General features: G+C 36.5%; 1 protein-coding gene across 5 annotated transcripts in view; it reads right to left on the reverse strand.

The window, feature by feature from the left end:
• SCN9A (sodium voltage-gated channel alpha subunit 9) overlaps positions 1 to 15583 on the reverse strand; it is a 155862-nt gene that overhangs the window by 59908 nt on the left and 80371 nt on the right. For 4 of the 5 annotated variants that reach the window (XM_058549170.1, XM_058549171.1, XM_058549172.1 and 1 more), the window contains 7 exons: positions 15429 to 15492; positions 13837 to 13978; positions 11492 to 11698; positions 8777 to 9064; positions 6081 to 6452; positions 3119 to 3248; positions 1977 to 2215 (listed from right to left, as the gene is read on the reverse strand). In XM_058549170.1, coding sequence (XP_058405153.1) covers positions 1977 to 2215; positions 3119 to 3248; positions 6081 to 6452; positions 8777 to 9064; positions 11492 to 11698; positions 13837 to 13978; positions 15429 to 15492 — 1442 coding nt within the window. The remainder of the gene's footprint in view (positions 1 to 1976; positions 2216 to 3118; positions 3249 to 6080; positions 6453 to 8776; positions 9065 to 11491; positions 11699 to 13836; positions 13979 to 15428; positions 15493 to 15583) is intronic. The other variant, XM_058549173.1, reaches the window with a different exon arrangement.

Raw genomic sequence — 15583 nt, forward strand, 5'->3', positions numbered from 1 at the left:
TGATGACAATGACTATTTGTTTAGCACTTACTGTGCTTCAGACAATGTGAAAGATACTTTACAAATGTCTATTATTATCTCATTTAAGCTTATAAACTAGGTGTTCCTTTTCCTATAGCTCTAATACAAGCATTTAAGGGTTAAAAAGCTCTAACTCTCCTGTCAGCTTTCATCACATCATCTTAGTAGAGCACATTAAAATTTAAGATAAATAAAACTTTTGGCAAATTAACACAGTCACTCTTTGCAAAAAATTTATGTGGGTCAAGTTATTCTGGAAGAAAATAAAAAGGAAACATAGGCTGACACTGAAATTTTGTCAGTCTTTTTTTTCTGGTCTGACTACTCAGACTAATAAAGAGCAGGTTGACTCACTCTTTAAAGATTTATCAGTAGAAGAGGAAAAAGTACTTAACTGATACAGTGGAAGCTAAAGTAAGACTTTCAAAGCTTTGACACAAAAGTGCATCACAAACATCATTAATTCATGACAGTGATATCGAAAGACTCACTTAAAAAAGCAATAGTTAAAGGCTTGTTTATGAATCATTCAGGTATGATTTGACTCAAAGAAACTGACCAAAGAAGGTTCAAAGGGAAATGGTTAGATCTATAACTGTGTGATTCAATTTTAAAATAATGCAGCATCAAGAAGACCATCTGGGAGCACCCAGACTTGGGATTGTGGTAATAAATCAGAAACACAGTGAATTCTTTTCGGATTTGCAGTGATGCAGTCAACTCAGTGAGAAGCTACTGATTTTCAAAATCTAGACCTCCATCAACAATTAGAAACTAGATGGTCCTGTCTCTTTCCAAAGAGGTATAGAAGGGAAGAAGAATGCTAACTCTGAGAGCATAATGTACATACATCCTGACTGGGAATATTTGTAAGCAGTTTGGGAGAGAAGACCACTCAGAAACAAACTCTTTGACTTCAAAGATTGATTGATTTAGGACCAAGGCAAAAGTGAAATTATCTGACATAGACATTCACAAAGATATCCAAAGATATCTTCATGATTTATGAAGAGTCATAAGCTGGGACCCTTTGGCCATGAAATAGAGTCTGTGCCTGCTTCATGCAGACTGTCAGAAACTAGCACTTTTTGTTTGCCCTAAAGTATTAATTAAGATAGAATGTAACCAGCACTACGTTTAAGGGATCACTCTGACATCAACTTTCTTAATCAAATCCTCTATCTTCCTGAAGCCTAGAGATCACCTTCTCATCTGCCCTTGTGTCTTCTGTGTCCAGTTCAACTCTTTTGGTTTCTCAATATTCTTGTTCTTAAAGCTTGTTTCTGCTGAGTGATTGAAAGCATGATAATAATAGGTTTCACTTGTTGAGTACTTACTATATGCCGGGCTAATAAGTTAAGTAGAAAGTGTTTAATCCTCCCAAAAATATGATACGTGAAGTATTATCATCATTATATTATAGTATTTTGTAAATGAATTATTATTATTATTTTATAAATGAGAAAATTAAAGAATATAGAGATTAAAATATCTGTCAAAGGTCATATAGCCCATAAGAGGCAGAATTAGTATTCAAACCCAGGACTTTGGGACTCCAAAGGCCCAGACACTTCACCTATTATGTCAAAACAAAGCATCCATAGTTTTTCTGAAAATATATGGGGTATGTACTCACAAGGAATCTGCAATGTAATTATAAAATGGGTAAGAAAGTATCAAATTTTCAAAATGTTGCTCCCAAGAGATAACACTATCAACTCCCAAGATGGTGACCCTTTATGGAAATAGTATTGTTACCTATAGACCTCAACAATACTGCGAAATTATTTAAAAGTAGTATTTATCACCAGAAACTTGACTCTGTACAATGACTCATATTGTGAATTCTGGATTTGCATAATTACCTAGCTGTATATCCATCTGACTTTAAAATAAAAAGAAATGAAAACCAAAAAGAGAAGCTATGGGCACATAACAGCCCATAAAGGACTCACCAAATTTCCCACAGTGAGTACGTTTTTGAATTCATCAGTCATTGGGTGATGCTCCATAGCCATAAACAATGTGTTTAAAACTATGCAAATGGTAATAGCAAGATCTACAAAAGGATCCATTACAATAAAATATATAAGTTTTTTGAATTTTATCCAATATGGAGAGCAATTCCAGATCAAAAATGTATGTGCAAATCTGTACCACCAAGGTGGACATTTTTGTCTGGACTCTTCAAGTTCTGGGAGAAAAAACAAGAGAGAACATAAAGTCAATCATTTGTATTTTTTTTTTTTTTTTTTTTTTTTTTGTGAGGAGATCAGTCCTGAGCTAACATCCGCCAATCCTCCTCTTTTTTTTTTTGCTGAGGAAGACGGCCCTGGGCTAACATCGGTGCCCATCTTCCTCCACTTTATATGGGACGCCGCCACAGCATGGCTTACCAAGCAGTGCGTCGGTGCGCGCCCGGGATCCGAACCAGCGAACCCCGGGCCGCCGCAGCGGAGCGCGCGCACCCAACCGCTTGCGCCACCGGGCCGGCCCAATCATTTGTATATTTTATTCCTAACCAGGTACAAATCAGCAGTACACTTTAACATTGAAATAAGTCTTCTGGTTTAGACTTTTCTAAATGTATCTCAGGGTCTGATCACTCTAAACTGCTTTCTTTGCTGCCTTTTCATCATAATCTTAACAGATGTCATGTCACACATTACCATTTTACAATTTTATAGAATGTGCTCAGAAGCAGAAATTTATAGACTTCTAGAAGTATTATTTTCTTGCATATTAGAAAGATGATAAATTCAGAGAGACTAGGTAAAGTTTCTAAGACTACATAGTGAGAGAACCACACAGCCGTGGGTTAACTTCACTTTCTTCATTAATTACCATTAAGCTATTGATCTTTGAAAGGTCATATCACTCAATGCCTGTCTTTAATCACAAATAACTTCATCCATTTGCTAAGCTCATAAAGACAATTCCATTACCACGTATCCATTGGTTACCCTTACCATTGCTTATAACCATTTTACATTCTTTGAATTCTTCCTAAGAACTTGATGTATCTATTTAAGGCTGACCAGGATTTACCTGAATTTTATTTAAAAATCTATATGGTAAAGAGAATATTATTACATACCTTCTACAGTATTTGTTAATATGCTTGCTCTACTCATTGCTCTTTGTCTGAGATTGGGATCATTCAACATATCCTCAGAAAGGAGATAAGAACTGGAACGTCTTTTCTTGCGTATTTGATTGGTTACACCCTAAAAAAAAAAGATGATGAATTAAAGTTTCAAGAATAGAAGTCTAGTAAATTATAGATATAAAATAAAATCTTGCTTAGGTAGCTGTAGTAAGTAATTAAAAGTAGAGACGAGGTTGCTGGGTTTGAATCATGGCTCTGCTACTTACAGGCTGTGTATCATAGCAGACTTAGTTACTTAACCTCTCTGTCTCAGTTTCATCATTGGTAACACGAAGATAATCATAGTAATGGCCTCATATTTTTTTTTTTTTTTTTTTGTGAGGAGATCAGCCCTGTGCTAACATCCGCCAATCCTCCTCTTTTTTTGCTGAGGAAGACGGCCCTGGGCTAACATCTGTGCCCATCTTCCTCCACTTTATATGGGACGCCGCCACAGCATGGCTTGCCAAGCAGTGCGTCAGTGCGCGCCCGAGATCCGAACCAGCGAACCCCGGGCCACCGCAGCGGAGCGCGCGCACTTAACCGCTCGCGCCACCGGGCCGGCCCCATGGCCTCATACTTTTGCTATGAGGATTAAAGGAACTAACATCCAGGAAATAAAAAATAAAACAAGCTGCTTTTGTTGTTATAATCACCATCATCATCTCTCTATCTTTCTGGGTCTCCAATTTATCCGGACAATTTTAACATATAATAGTCCTATGTGAAAACAGCCAAACAACTGTTGTAGAGATGTGTGTGTAAAGGGGTAGAACCTCAATATTCTCTGACAAATTTCTATGATTGTTCTTTGTTGAGGTAACAGCATTAACAGAGTCAATTGTACTGATTGTTTCTTACTGCCAAGGAAGATCTCATGAACCGCTCTGAGTACATGGTGATTAATGATTCAGTTTGAAAAGGACAATTAAGATAGATGGGAAATGTAGCAAAATGGAGAATGTAAGCTCCATCTAAAAGAGGTGACCACTGTTCAGCTCTAAAGGATTGCTGTCATGCAGGAGCTCAGTCTTACCAGGTATACTCATTTTTATGTGAAAATGTCTTATTTCCAAATCTTGGCAACTAATTCAAAGTTAAAACACTATGCCAGTTCAGTGCAGGCCAACAATACACACACATGCTCATGCACACATGTATACATACGAACAACGATACAACTCTACATTTATCATCTATCTATCTATCTGCTTGTGTGTGGTATGTATGTATGTGTGTAGACACACACCATTTTACAAACATACATATGTATATATAGTTCTACAGTCGTAAAGCTGTATAGTTGTTTAGACATAGTTATATATGTGTGTATATCAAAACATAGGCACATGGACATAAATATGTGCATATGAGTATGTATGTATACATGTGTGTGTATGTGCACAGACATACACACACACATATCTGCAGGTGGCTTTTTATAGAGCTCTCTTCTATAACCATGTTTTCTCTGATACACTCTCTAATTTACTGACTTTCCGGAAGCAGAGATTTCTTTTTCCCCAAGTCAAACAAGAATTTGTTGATGAAACAAATTCTTCTCCATGTACACATTTCGGATGTCAAGGTTATATTGTCATGCAATTTTTTTCATCTAAACTGTACATTATGTCACACTATCATGTTTTTGCATTTCTATCAAATCTTAAAGTATCCACTAATTACTCTAGTTTTGTAGTTTTAGCTTTAGGATTTATAGTGACATTGATTTTTCTTTGGTAACAATAAAATTTTAAATGAAAATGTTTCATTTAAAAATACTAAATAATCTCCAAATCTGATATAAATTATATAATCTTTTACAGACAATCCATATCATTGAAAAGCAAAACACAATTAAGATCTGATTCCATAGAAATTTAACATGCTTGTTTGATAAGGAAAAATACCTCATCAAAAGGGCTGAAGCTACACCATGCAGGCATAGAGGTCACATGTTACCTAAAAGCACATGCATTCATTCATTCGTTCATACTGAAATATGTGTGTGGCCATGACTTTGATGGAACTTTATTCTCACTTGAAATACTACATTGTCTGCAAAGATGAATATATGAATAAGTAGCATGTGTTCAAAGCTCGTTAGGTTAGACAAAGCCCTTGCTGATATTCAGTAATGCAGTGTAACATCATGAGTGGCCTAAAAAGATAACATAGAAACTCCAGAAACCACCAAGATCTCACTTTCAAGCCTAATCAGACCTTTTTCTCTAACCACTCAATGACGCCTAAACTCTTGAAATTGTTGTTTTAGAATGGGAGTTTTGTTTTTGTTTTCATATGTGTATATCTATATTAATGTATATGTTTCAGATATTATGTTTTTATTCATAGACTCCAGACCAAAGAGTTTTGTTGTTTTTTATTGAAAACAATAAGTTTCATTTCTGGATTATAAAAAGCATAGTTATTCTAAATTATTTCTAAGTTAAGAGGCCTACCACAACATACATAGAGAGAGTATGTTGTTTAAGAGTACAAGCTCTGTTTGAGCTTTAGAACTACCATTTAATAGCTGGGTGATCTTGCACAAATTGCTTTATTTCCCTGTGCCTCTGTTTCCCCATTTGTAAAACAGGACTAATAATATATTACCTCATAGGGCTACTGTAAATACTAAATACATGTTTGCTATTATTATTACTATTATTAAATATTAACAGATAAGTCCCTTTTTTAAAAAATGGAGTTTTAAATGTCTTTGAATTAGATGCCTACAACACATAGTATGAGGATTAGGTTAATGAGTTAAAGGTGTGTTTTTAACATAAAAAATATCACAAAATGCAGAGCCATTCACAGGACCAGAGAGAAGGTCCCTCCAGCAGAGAGATTGACTGATGCAAGAATAAGGGCCAAGCCATGCCTGAGCTATTTAAAACGTCCTTACGCTGTCATCAGAAGTTGCCTTATCTATTATCACCTCTGGCAGAAGCTGTCCATTGGGTAGCATGAGGGCTGAGGGTCCGTCAACCAGGGAGACCACACCATTGCAGTCCACGGCACTGTGCATCTTCCCGTTCACCTGCAGCATTGGGGGAGACCTACTGGCTTGGCTGATGTTACTGCTGCGCCGCTCCCGAGGTCTGCGGGGCACAAACAGGGAGCCCCTCCTGCTCTCATTGTCTCCAAAAATGCTGTGCTCGTCGTCGGCAAAGTCAGTCTCAGATCCAATATCTTTTCCTCGACCTTTGAAACTAAAAAGACTTGTTCTGCTGCCACGCCTTACAGAAAACAAGGAGCCACGAATGCTGAGTGGTGACTGCAGAAAAAAATAAAAGATGACATGTATCTGCTGAAGCACCTGAAAACAGAAGTGGAGTTCACGTACCTACCACTGAAACCATTGACCTGAGGGCAGGTGGCTCTGTACTGGTTTAAAAGAAACATATTTAAAAACAAAGCAATTCAGCAAGAAGACAAATTCTTCCAAATAAGGGATGAAAAGACTGGAAGAATTTATCCTTTCAGGACCAGGTAAATTATTTGTTGCCGTAGAGCTCTCTACTATTCTAGCATAGAGTGACTTCTCCATTCTTTCTGTACCATTCATTTTGCTATAAAGAACACGTCACTTAAAAAATGAATTTGGTATTTATGTCTGTTATTAGCTTTTCATAGATCAATCCCTAAGTTCCATAAGTACTGAAACTTTCTTGAGGCCAAAGACCACGCGATATGCTTCTTGGCATTCCATTACTTGCAATCCATCTTACATATTGAGAGCTCAGTTGAGGTGTGTCCTTTTAATACCAATGAGTTTACAAAGTCATAAAATATTAGAATTTGGAAAAGAAGTTGCCCTATATCAAAGAGGGGAAAAAAGTCACGTTTATATGACTCAAGTCCAGGATAAACTGTGCCCATAAACCAAACTAAATGCATATTCTTTGGAATTATCTAATTGAGAAAACGTTAGCGCTTCCTATGTAAAGGACAAAGCGGCAGACATTGTGGAAAATGGAAATGAGCATGACAAGGTCTTTGCCTTAAAACTAGCTTGGACTGCTTGTCAAATTTCTTTTTTTTTTTGTGAGGAAGATCAGCCCTGAGCTAACACTCATGCCAATCCTCCTCCCTTTTTGCTGAGGAAGACTGGCCCTGAGCTAACATCTATTGCCAATCCTCCTCCTTCTTTTTTTTTTTTTTCTTTTTTCCCTTTTTCTCCCCAAAGCCCCAGTAGATAGTTGTATGTCATAGTTGCACATCCTTCTAGTTGCTGTATGTGGGATGTGGCCTCAGCATGGCCGGACAAGTGGTGCATTAGTGCACACCCGGGATCCGAACCCGGGCCACCAGTAGCGGAGCGCGAGCACTCAACTGCTAAGCCACAGGGCCGGCCTCAAATTTCTTTTTATTGATATTGCATGTATTCTGCATGTATTCAAGTTCTGTCTCCCCCCCTAGATTATGAAACCTTTGAAGGCAGGGACTCTATGTTTTATTTCTGTGTATATCTGGCAGGATGTTGCAGACTTTAGTAGAAGCTAAAAGTTTTAAATGAAGACAGATGGGAAGGATAGTAATTCTGAGTGGAGCACCAAACAGCAGATTGAGAGGAGTAGAGAGGACAGAGGAAAATTTGTGAGACAGGTGGCACATGAGCTAATGGATGAAGAATAGTGGTACCATGGCAGGAGGAAAACAAGGAAGAAAAATCATCCCACTTAGAGAAAGCCACGTGTTCTAAGTAATACAGGCGTGAAAGTACAGGCATGTTGGTAAGAATGAACAGTCATGGTGGACTGAGGGTACTAGAAGGCGGAGAAAGGTGGGAAATGAGGCTGAAGCCAGTCCATAGCATGGGTAAGATGTGGGTCTTGTTCTGTAGTCAGTGGTTATTCAACAGAGGTTTTTTTTTAAGTTACACAGAGGACAGCTTTGTTTTAGAAAAATGATTTGGAGGCATTATGCAGTGGAAAAGAGGGAAGTGTTAAGGAGAATAGAAGCAATGGTTCACCTTGGAGTTCTGTAGGCAAGGAGACCTGAAATATGAAGATTTCAGTGGAAAAAGAAAGAAATGGAAAGAGAAATTCCACACAAGCAGATATAACAGACTAACATATTAGATGTTAGTAGCTGATGCAGTTGGAGGTAGAGACTGTCAAGGTGTCTCCAAACTTTCCAGCTTGGGTGACTGATATTCTGGTGACACCACTACCTACGGTGGTGAAGAAAAGAGGAGAAACTAGTCTAAGATTAGTTTTTAACCAATGAGGCATTACAAAATACAGACTAAATAAAAAAAAGTAAAAGTTAATCTTTAGTGTAAGTAGTTTCTTCATTTCTACGATGCTTCTCATTAACATTTTGTTTTGAAAATTTGTTTATTAGAGAAGATATGGCAATTCTGAAACTATAGGCTCCTTCAAAAATGGTCAAATTAAAAAACTACGTACATCTATGTTCTTTCCATAAATGACCAGTAATCAATTGGTTTTTACCTAAAAACATGACCATGAAGTCACTCACTCTCTTTTCCTGAGGTCCCTTCCCTCAGAATGAAACAATTTGCTCTACAATCCTGCCTCTGGTGAGGCATTTGATAGTTTGATAGTTTGATTAGTTTGATAGTTTCTGTGGTACCTGATTAGGAGTGGACAATCTCTTTTCCCGTGCTCGCCTATGGCCTTCAACACCAAGGTGGAAAGTTTTTCTCCTGATACTCTCCTCTGACTCCGATTTGGACAATTTCTCATCATCTCCCTTTTCTTCCCCACTGGAGAGCTTCTTTTGATTCTTTTTCTTTCTTCTGTTTCTTCTTTCCTTAGCACTTTTAGAGCTCAGTTTGGATGTTTCAGAAGAACTCTCGGAAAGGCCCATAATTCTGCTTCTCCCAATACTTGTATATTCAGCTGCTGCCATTGCTATTGCCTGTGGGACCAAGAGGTCACAGACACAGTGAGTCATTTCCAAGTCTGGGAAATCTTATTATGGGGAACCTCTCTACCATGAATTTAATTACACTGCATATATAATCATATCCCTTGTGCATGAAATAATGTCGTTTACTTTGCTCTATGACCAGAGAGCTTACAAAGTATATATTTATTGCTTCTTCTTCATTATAATAAAGCCCCGTTGTGCTTTGGAATTAAACAATTACATACTATTACTCTATTTATAGTAAAGCAATCTTAAATAGTATATGTGAAAGTTTTACTAGGTAATTCTGGGACATGAAACTCATATAAACCATGTGATAAGATAATTTGTTTGCATATCTTGCTCAGGTAAGTAATTCAATATTATCAATAGAATCAGGCATTCTATAGTTTAATGAAAAATTAGTTGCCTGAAAAGTAAAATGAATTATTACAGAATAATATCTCAAGAAAATGGAAGAGACTTCTAGGGGTTCCCTGGGAAATTCCTGGAATAACCTAGCGCTACCCTTTTACATTCATGCACCACACAATGACATTTTGGTCAATGACAGACCACATATACGACAGTGGTCCCATAAGATTAGCACCATATGGCCTAGGTGTATAGTGAGCTATACCATCTAGGTTTGTGTAAGTACTATAGAGGAGGAAGAAATTTTCCTCTATCATTCTAGGTTCTTATGGCTGGTCTAAGAATTAAATTGACATAAGACAGATAAACAGGAAAAAAACAAACAAAAGTTTAATAACACGTATACATGGGAGAAGCCCAGGAAAACCGAGTAACTTGCCAAAATGACCAAAGCCTTCACCTTAAATACCATCCTCAGCTAAAGACAAAAGAAGATGTTGGGGGTGGGGAGAGTCAGGGACTTCAAAGGGAAGGAAGGCAATTCACAGATTGGTGAAAAGAAGCAAATGTTTGGAAAACAAGTGTTTGGCCACACAGAAACAGAAAAAAACAGAGGGGAGCCCAAGAAACAGGCTTTTCTAGGTTCCTTCTTGTCTACCACCTAGTTGATGTTATGCTAAGGTGACAGCTTGCTTCCTGAGATAGGTTTTTTTATCTGAATTCTTTTAGTCAGTTAAGGGGTAAGAGGGGTAAGAAGAAAAACCCTCTGAGTCTTTTGTTTCCTAAAAATAATCAGCCTAAAATAATCCTCATGTTAAAGAGAGATATTTTTGGGGTGGCAAATTTTGTTCCCCTTCAGCACACCCTACGACCTTTGCACAACAACGAAATCACCTAACGGCACACTTCTCAGAATGTACCCCCATCACTAAGTGACACATGACTATATAAAAAAATAATTGTTTTTATTATTCATATAAAACGATCCTCATAAAAATTTGGAAAATAAAGATATTGTGAATAAAAAGCACTCATAACCCTACATCCCAGAAATAATTAGAATAATATTTCTTCCAGTCTTTATACATATAATTTTAAATTGTATCTTATACTCAATTTTATATCCTACTACTTAATAAATTTTTATATTAACACCTTTTCCTGTCATTATATTCTTAAAAGACATAATTTTATGGCTGAATAACACTCCAAGATACAAAAATACCATAATCCTCTTAATTTTGTAACTTTTGAAAATTTAAGTGCTTTCTGACTTTTAATATTATTAAACTGAACATATATATTTTAAATATTATAACACACTGAACATTTTTCTACATCAAAGTCTTTCTGCATTACAGATTAATACCCTCTCCCAAATTGGTTAGATTCCTTGAAGAGATTTAAATAGGTCAAACCATCCAACAAGTTTCAAGACTCTTGCAGAATATTTGAAATTTTGGTTCTCTTAGTACAAACCTTCTCAAACGTTTCCACTGAAGAACCCCTTTGGAGAGAGGAGTAAGAAGAAATCCTCAAGAATCTGTGACTTAGCCTAAGTGGCCACAGCCATAAGCATGCTTTTCTTAACAGTTCATGTTTTATCTTAAAAATCCTTGTGACATTAACAAAAACTGATGCACATTTTGCTTTCTATCCCATAAAGTATCTGTTAACTTTAACATTAAAATAATTTTCCCTAAACCTTTGTGTTCAATTATTACCCCGGGGGAAATACATTATACATATTTTGGGAATTTGCATAATACCATACATCCTGAAGCATCATGGGTAACAGGCTTAGGAGGAGCATTCTCTGTGCTGGAGTGAGCTTAGAACATTCTCTGTGCTGGAGGGAGTTGATTATGGGGAATGGGGCAATGGGGCAGATGTCAATACTAACTCAATCCAGAATTGGTTCCTTTGACCACACTAGAATAAAAATGCAATTTACATTAAAAAATCCATTAAGGAAAATCTCCGTAGGGAAGGCCACATGGCCTCTGCTGTTCCCCTTTGCATGTCTACTTCTAGGAAGAATTTTAAACCAAATAACAATACCTCAGCTTCTTCTTGCTCTTTTTTAAGACGATCTAACATCTGTTGAAATTCTAACTCTTTTTGCCTAGCTTCTTCAATGTTTGCCTGGTTCTGTTCTTCGTAGGCCATGGCAACCACAGCCAGGATCAAGTTTATTAGATAAAAGGAGCCCAGGAAAATCACCACAACAAAGAAGATCATGTAGGTTTTCCCAGCAGCACGCAGTGTCTAGGGAAAGATGGAAATCATTATTTTAATAAAGCAAAGTTCTTTATTTCAACTTGAATGGCACATTAGGCCTGGGTAAACAGGGCAGTTCTATATAATCTCATGCTATCGAACATATAAAGGAATAAAATCATATCTCCATGGAAAACAATCAGTATTAAAATACACACTTTTTCAGTGCAAAGGATATAGCAATCTATTAAATTTGTAATAAAATTAGGTGTGACTCTTGATTATTATTAAATATAGTAATAACCCTAAATTTTTTCCCCACGGTCTAAAAATTACTCAAAAACTAGCTGCTTTGCTCATTTTCAAATTATAGGACCAGATAATATCTACAGTCTTTTTTACTGATAAAATTCTATCCTTAACAAGAAGCATTAATAATGATGTATTATGTTCACACAAGGTAGATAGCCTTATTGCATGAACTTATCTATTCATTTTATATTTATTTTTAATTAAAATATATTAAAAATTTTCAATGCAATATATGGTAAAAAGTTCATTCATACAAACAGATATTAAATGAAAAGTAAGTCTCTCTCTTCTCTCTCTAATGCTTAGTTACTCATTTTCCTTTTCTGTTGTTATTGATATCTTCTCTTGGAAAAATTCTTTGTATTGGAATTGTTAGGTTAATGGGTATATTCATTTTAATTTTCATAGAAACTTCCTTGTAACCCTTGCCAGTGGTTCCCAGCAATGTGTGAACAAGTCTGCCTCCTCATATATCTGTCAGACACTGTTTCTCTTTTGATCTCCTTTTTGATCTTTGTCATTATGGCAGGTGAAAAATTATATGCACTCTAGTTTTAATTTGCATTTCTTTAATTTTGAGTAAAGGTGAGCATCTTTTTACATATTTAAAAAGTTGTTTGCATTTCTTTTTTTCCTGTGAAGTATATTTTCATATAATTTCTGTACATTTATAATGATCTCAGAAATTAAATAAACATAAAACAGGCCAAAAGAAGAATCTGTGGCAATTCTGAGAAAAGTGATTCATTATTATTTATGATTCAGAATAATCATTTTGGTCTCCTTCCTCTTGGGGTTGGGTGCTGAGAATATATAAGTAAAAAGACAGAGCCCACAGGCTCAAGGGGATCATATTCAAGTTAGAGGAGATAACCATGTGAATTAACCATTACAGTACAGGAGATGGATGCTATAAACTGAAGAATATTCAAAGGGCATGGAAGTCTAGAGGAAAGAGCAATTGAGTTGGGATAGGAAAATTTAGAGAAGTGAATTGAGTCATGAATTCTTACAATAGTTTGCTAGGGCTGCCTTAACAAAATACTACAGCCTGGGTGACTTAAACAATAGAAATTAATTTTCTCACAGTTCTAGAGGATGTAAGTCCAATATCAAAGTGTCCGCATGTTTGGTTTCTTCTGAGGTCTCTATCCTTGGCTGGCAGATGGGTGCCTTCTCACTGAGTCCTCACATGGCCTTTTGTGTGTGTGTGTGTGTGTGTGTGTGTGTGTGTGTGTGTGTGTGTGTTTGCATCTCTGGTGGCTCTCTCTCTCTCCTGTTCTAATCTCCTCTTCTTATAAGGACACCAGTCAGATTGGATTAGGAGCCACCCTAATAACCTCATTTTAACTTAATTACCTCTTTAAAGGCCCTAACTCCAAATACAGTCATTCTAAGGTACTGAGAGTTAGGACTTCAACACATGAATTTGGGGGGATACAATTCAATCCATAACAATTGTACATGGGACTTCAAAAAATAAAGCATGGTGGGCATAGGAGAGCCTGGTGTTTAGGGCGCTCCAAGCAGGGAGGCACGTGTGGAAAGCAGTGTGCGTGCAGGCGTGCTGTGAGAGAATATTATAGCATATTTCCTGTTTTTTACTTAGGACCCCATGGGATGCTATATTCAGAAAGGGAGAAAGAGAATTAGAGATCATATAAGCCAAGAAAGAATAAGCAAATAATTTATGATTTTAAGAACTATCCACTTTAATAGTGCTGGAAATAAAACATGTCTAATTTTAGTTATAAGACAATAGAGTGTTCTGCATTCTAAACTGAATAAAACATCTCATATATAAGGCTGGTAGGAACATCCATCACATTTTTATGCCATTCAGAAATGCAAGAAATATTTCCCTTGACACTCACCTGTTGGTAAAGGTTTTCCCAGTAATCCTGGGTCATTAGCCGAAACAAGGCTAAGAAGGCCCAACTGAAAGTGTCAAAGCTCGTGTAGCCATAATCAGGGTTTCTGCCAGCTTTCACACATTTGTACCCTTCTGGACACTGACTACACATGAAAAAGAATATCACAAGTTAGAATGTTTTCTAACTTCCAGAAAAGTTAGAAACTCAAGGTTCCTTTTCTAGAGGGACAATATTGAATAAGGATTAGGAACACATTATCTGGCGTCAGGAAGAACTGGATTTGAATCCCCCCCCCTGCTATGGACTAGTTGGTGATGTTGTCAAATTACTTAAATTTTCCAAGGTATAGTTCCCTCTTTCTGTGAAAACAGGAAAATACACCTACATAAAAAGGTTAAGATTGTTATTAAGTTAAAAGAAGATAACGTATGCAAATTACCTAGCCTAGTTCCTGCATTTAGAAAGCATTTAATAAATGGTAGCTGCTATTAGTGTCATCATCATCATCACCATCAAAACTTAGAAACTTTCACCAGATGTTACAGAATAGTTCTTGTATCCACAAAGATTGATTTGTAGGCCTCTACCAAAACTGTGTTCCCTCAAATTATTCTTGGAATGAATTATAAACAAGAATAATCAAAATAGCAATTGTGTAAATTCATAAAGATTTGCAGCTTTAAGACTTTTTTCTTTCTAAAACTGGTGGATTGGTAGCCATGATGCCATTACAGTCATGCACCACATAACGTTTTGGTCAATGACAGACAGCATATATGACAGTGGTCCCATGAGATTAGTTCCATATAGCCTAGGTGTGTAGTAGGCTATACCATCTAGGTTTATGTAAGTACACTCTATGATGTTTGCACAGTGACAGAATTGCCTAACAATGCATTTCTCAGAATGTATCCCTTTTGTTAAGCGCTGCATGACTGTACATAAACAGTGTTCTGAGGTGTCTTTGGGAGCAGCAACCTTATCTTGTTTATTTTTAACATTCCCAGTGCACACAGAGCCTGGTGCAGAAATATGTGGGCAGGGGGAGAGGACGATTAAAGGTCCTGCAGCAGAAATGAAGTTGGTATATAGGAGAAACAGCAAAATGGGTATTGGCATAAATATGAGATTCTTAAAATATCTTTACTCAAGTCCATGCAATCTGTTTGTTTAGAATGGCCAAAATGTCCTGCATTCGGTCACCTATGAGTCATACTTGATTGGAGAATGAGTAGAATTTGGGGGATGGAAAGAAAACTTGATTTTGTCACTCTTTTTTCCAGAAAGAAGAAAGGCTTAAAACTATCCAACCACATCTTGCTGGGGTTTTCTGGAAGTAATTTTCCTACTTTCTTAAGATTTGTATGACTTGTATCTTGTTTTAATTCAAGCATTACCTCAAAGTCTTGCTTTCAAAAATATGCGTTAACTAGGAATCTTTTAAAATCTGGAGTCACTCTGGACAGACTGGGTCAAATAATGCCATGAAATATATGAAAATAATATAGAATCAAAGGTTCTGATTAGCAAACTGACTACGCTTTTCCTTTTTTTGCAGACTTTAGAATAAACACAAAACAAATATTACGTACCCCGAATCTGTGCTGTTACCACAAAGGAGAGCATCTTTGGATCCCTCCAAGTAATAAAAATATTCTGTTTAAGAAGAAATTGAACAATATAACATTATGGAGTGCAAGCTTTAAGAGTGATACAGTAGGTAAGTTAATATAGAGATATTCACACA

The sequence above is a fragment of the Diceros bicornis genome, chromosome 10, assembly GCF_020826845.1.
Source record: "Diceros bicornis minor isolate mBicDic1 chromosome 10, mDicBic1.mat.cur, whole genome shotgun sequence".
In the NCBI taxonomy this organism is placed as follows: domain Eukaryota; kingdom Metazoa; phylum Chordata; class Mammalia; order Perissodactyla; family Rhinocerotidae; genus Diceros; species Diceros bicornis.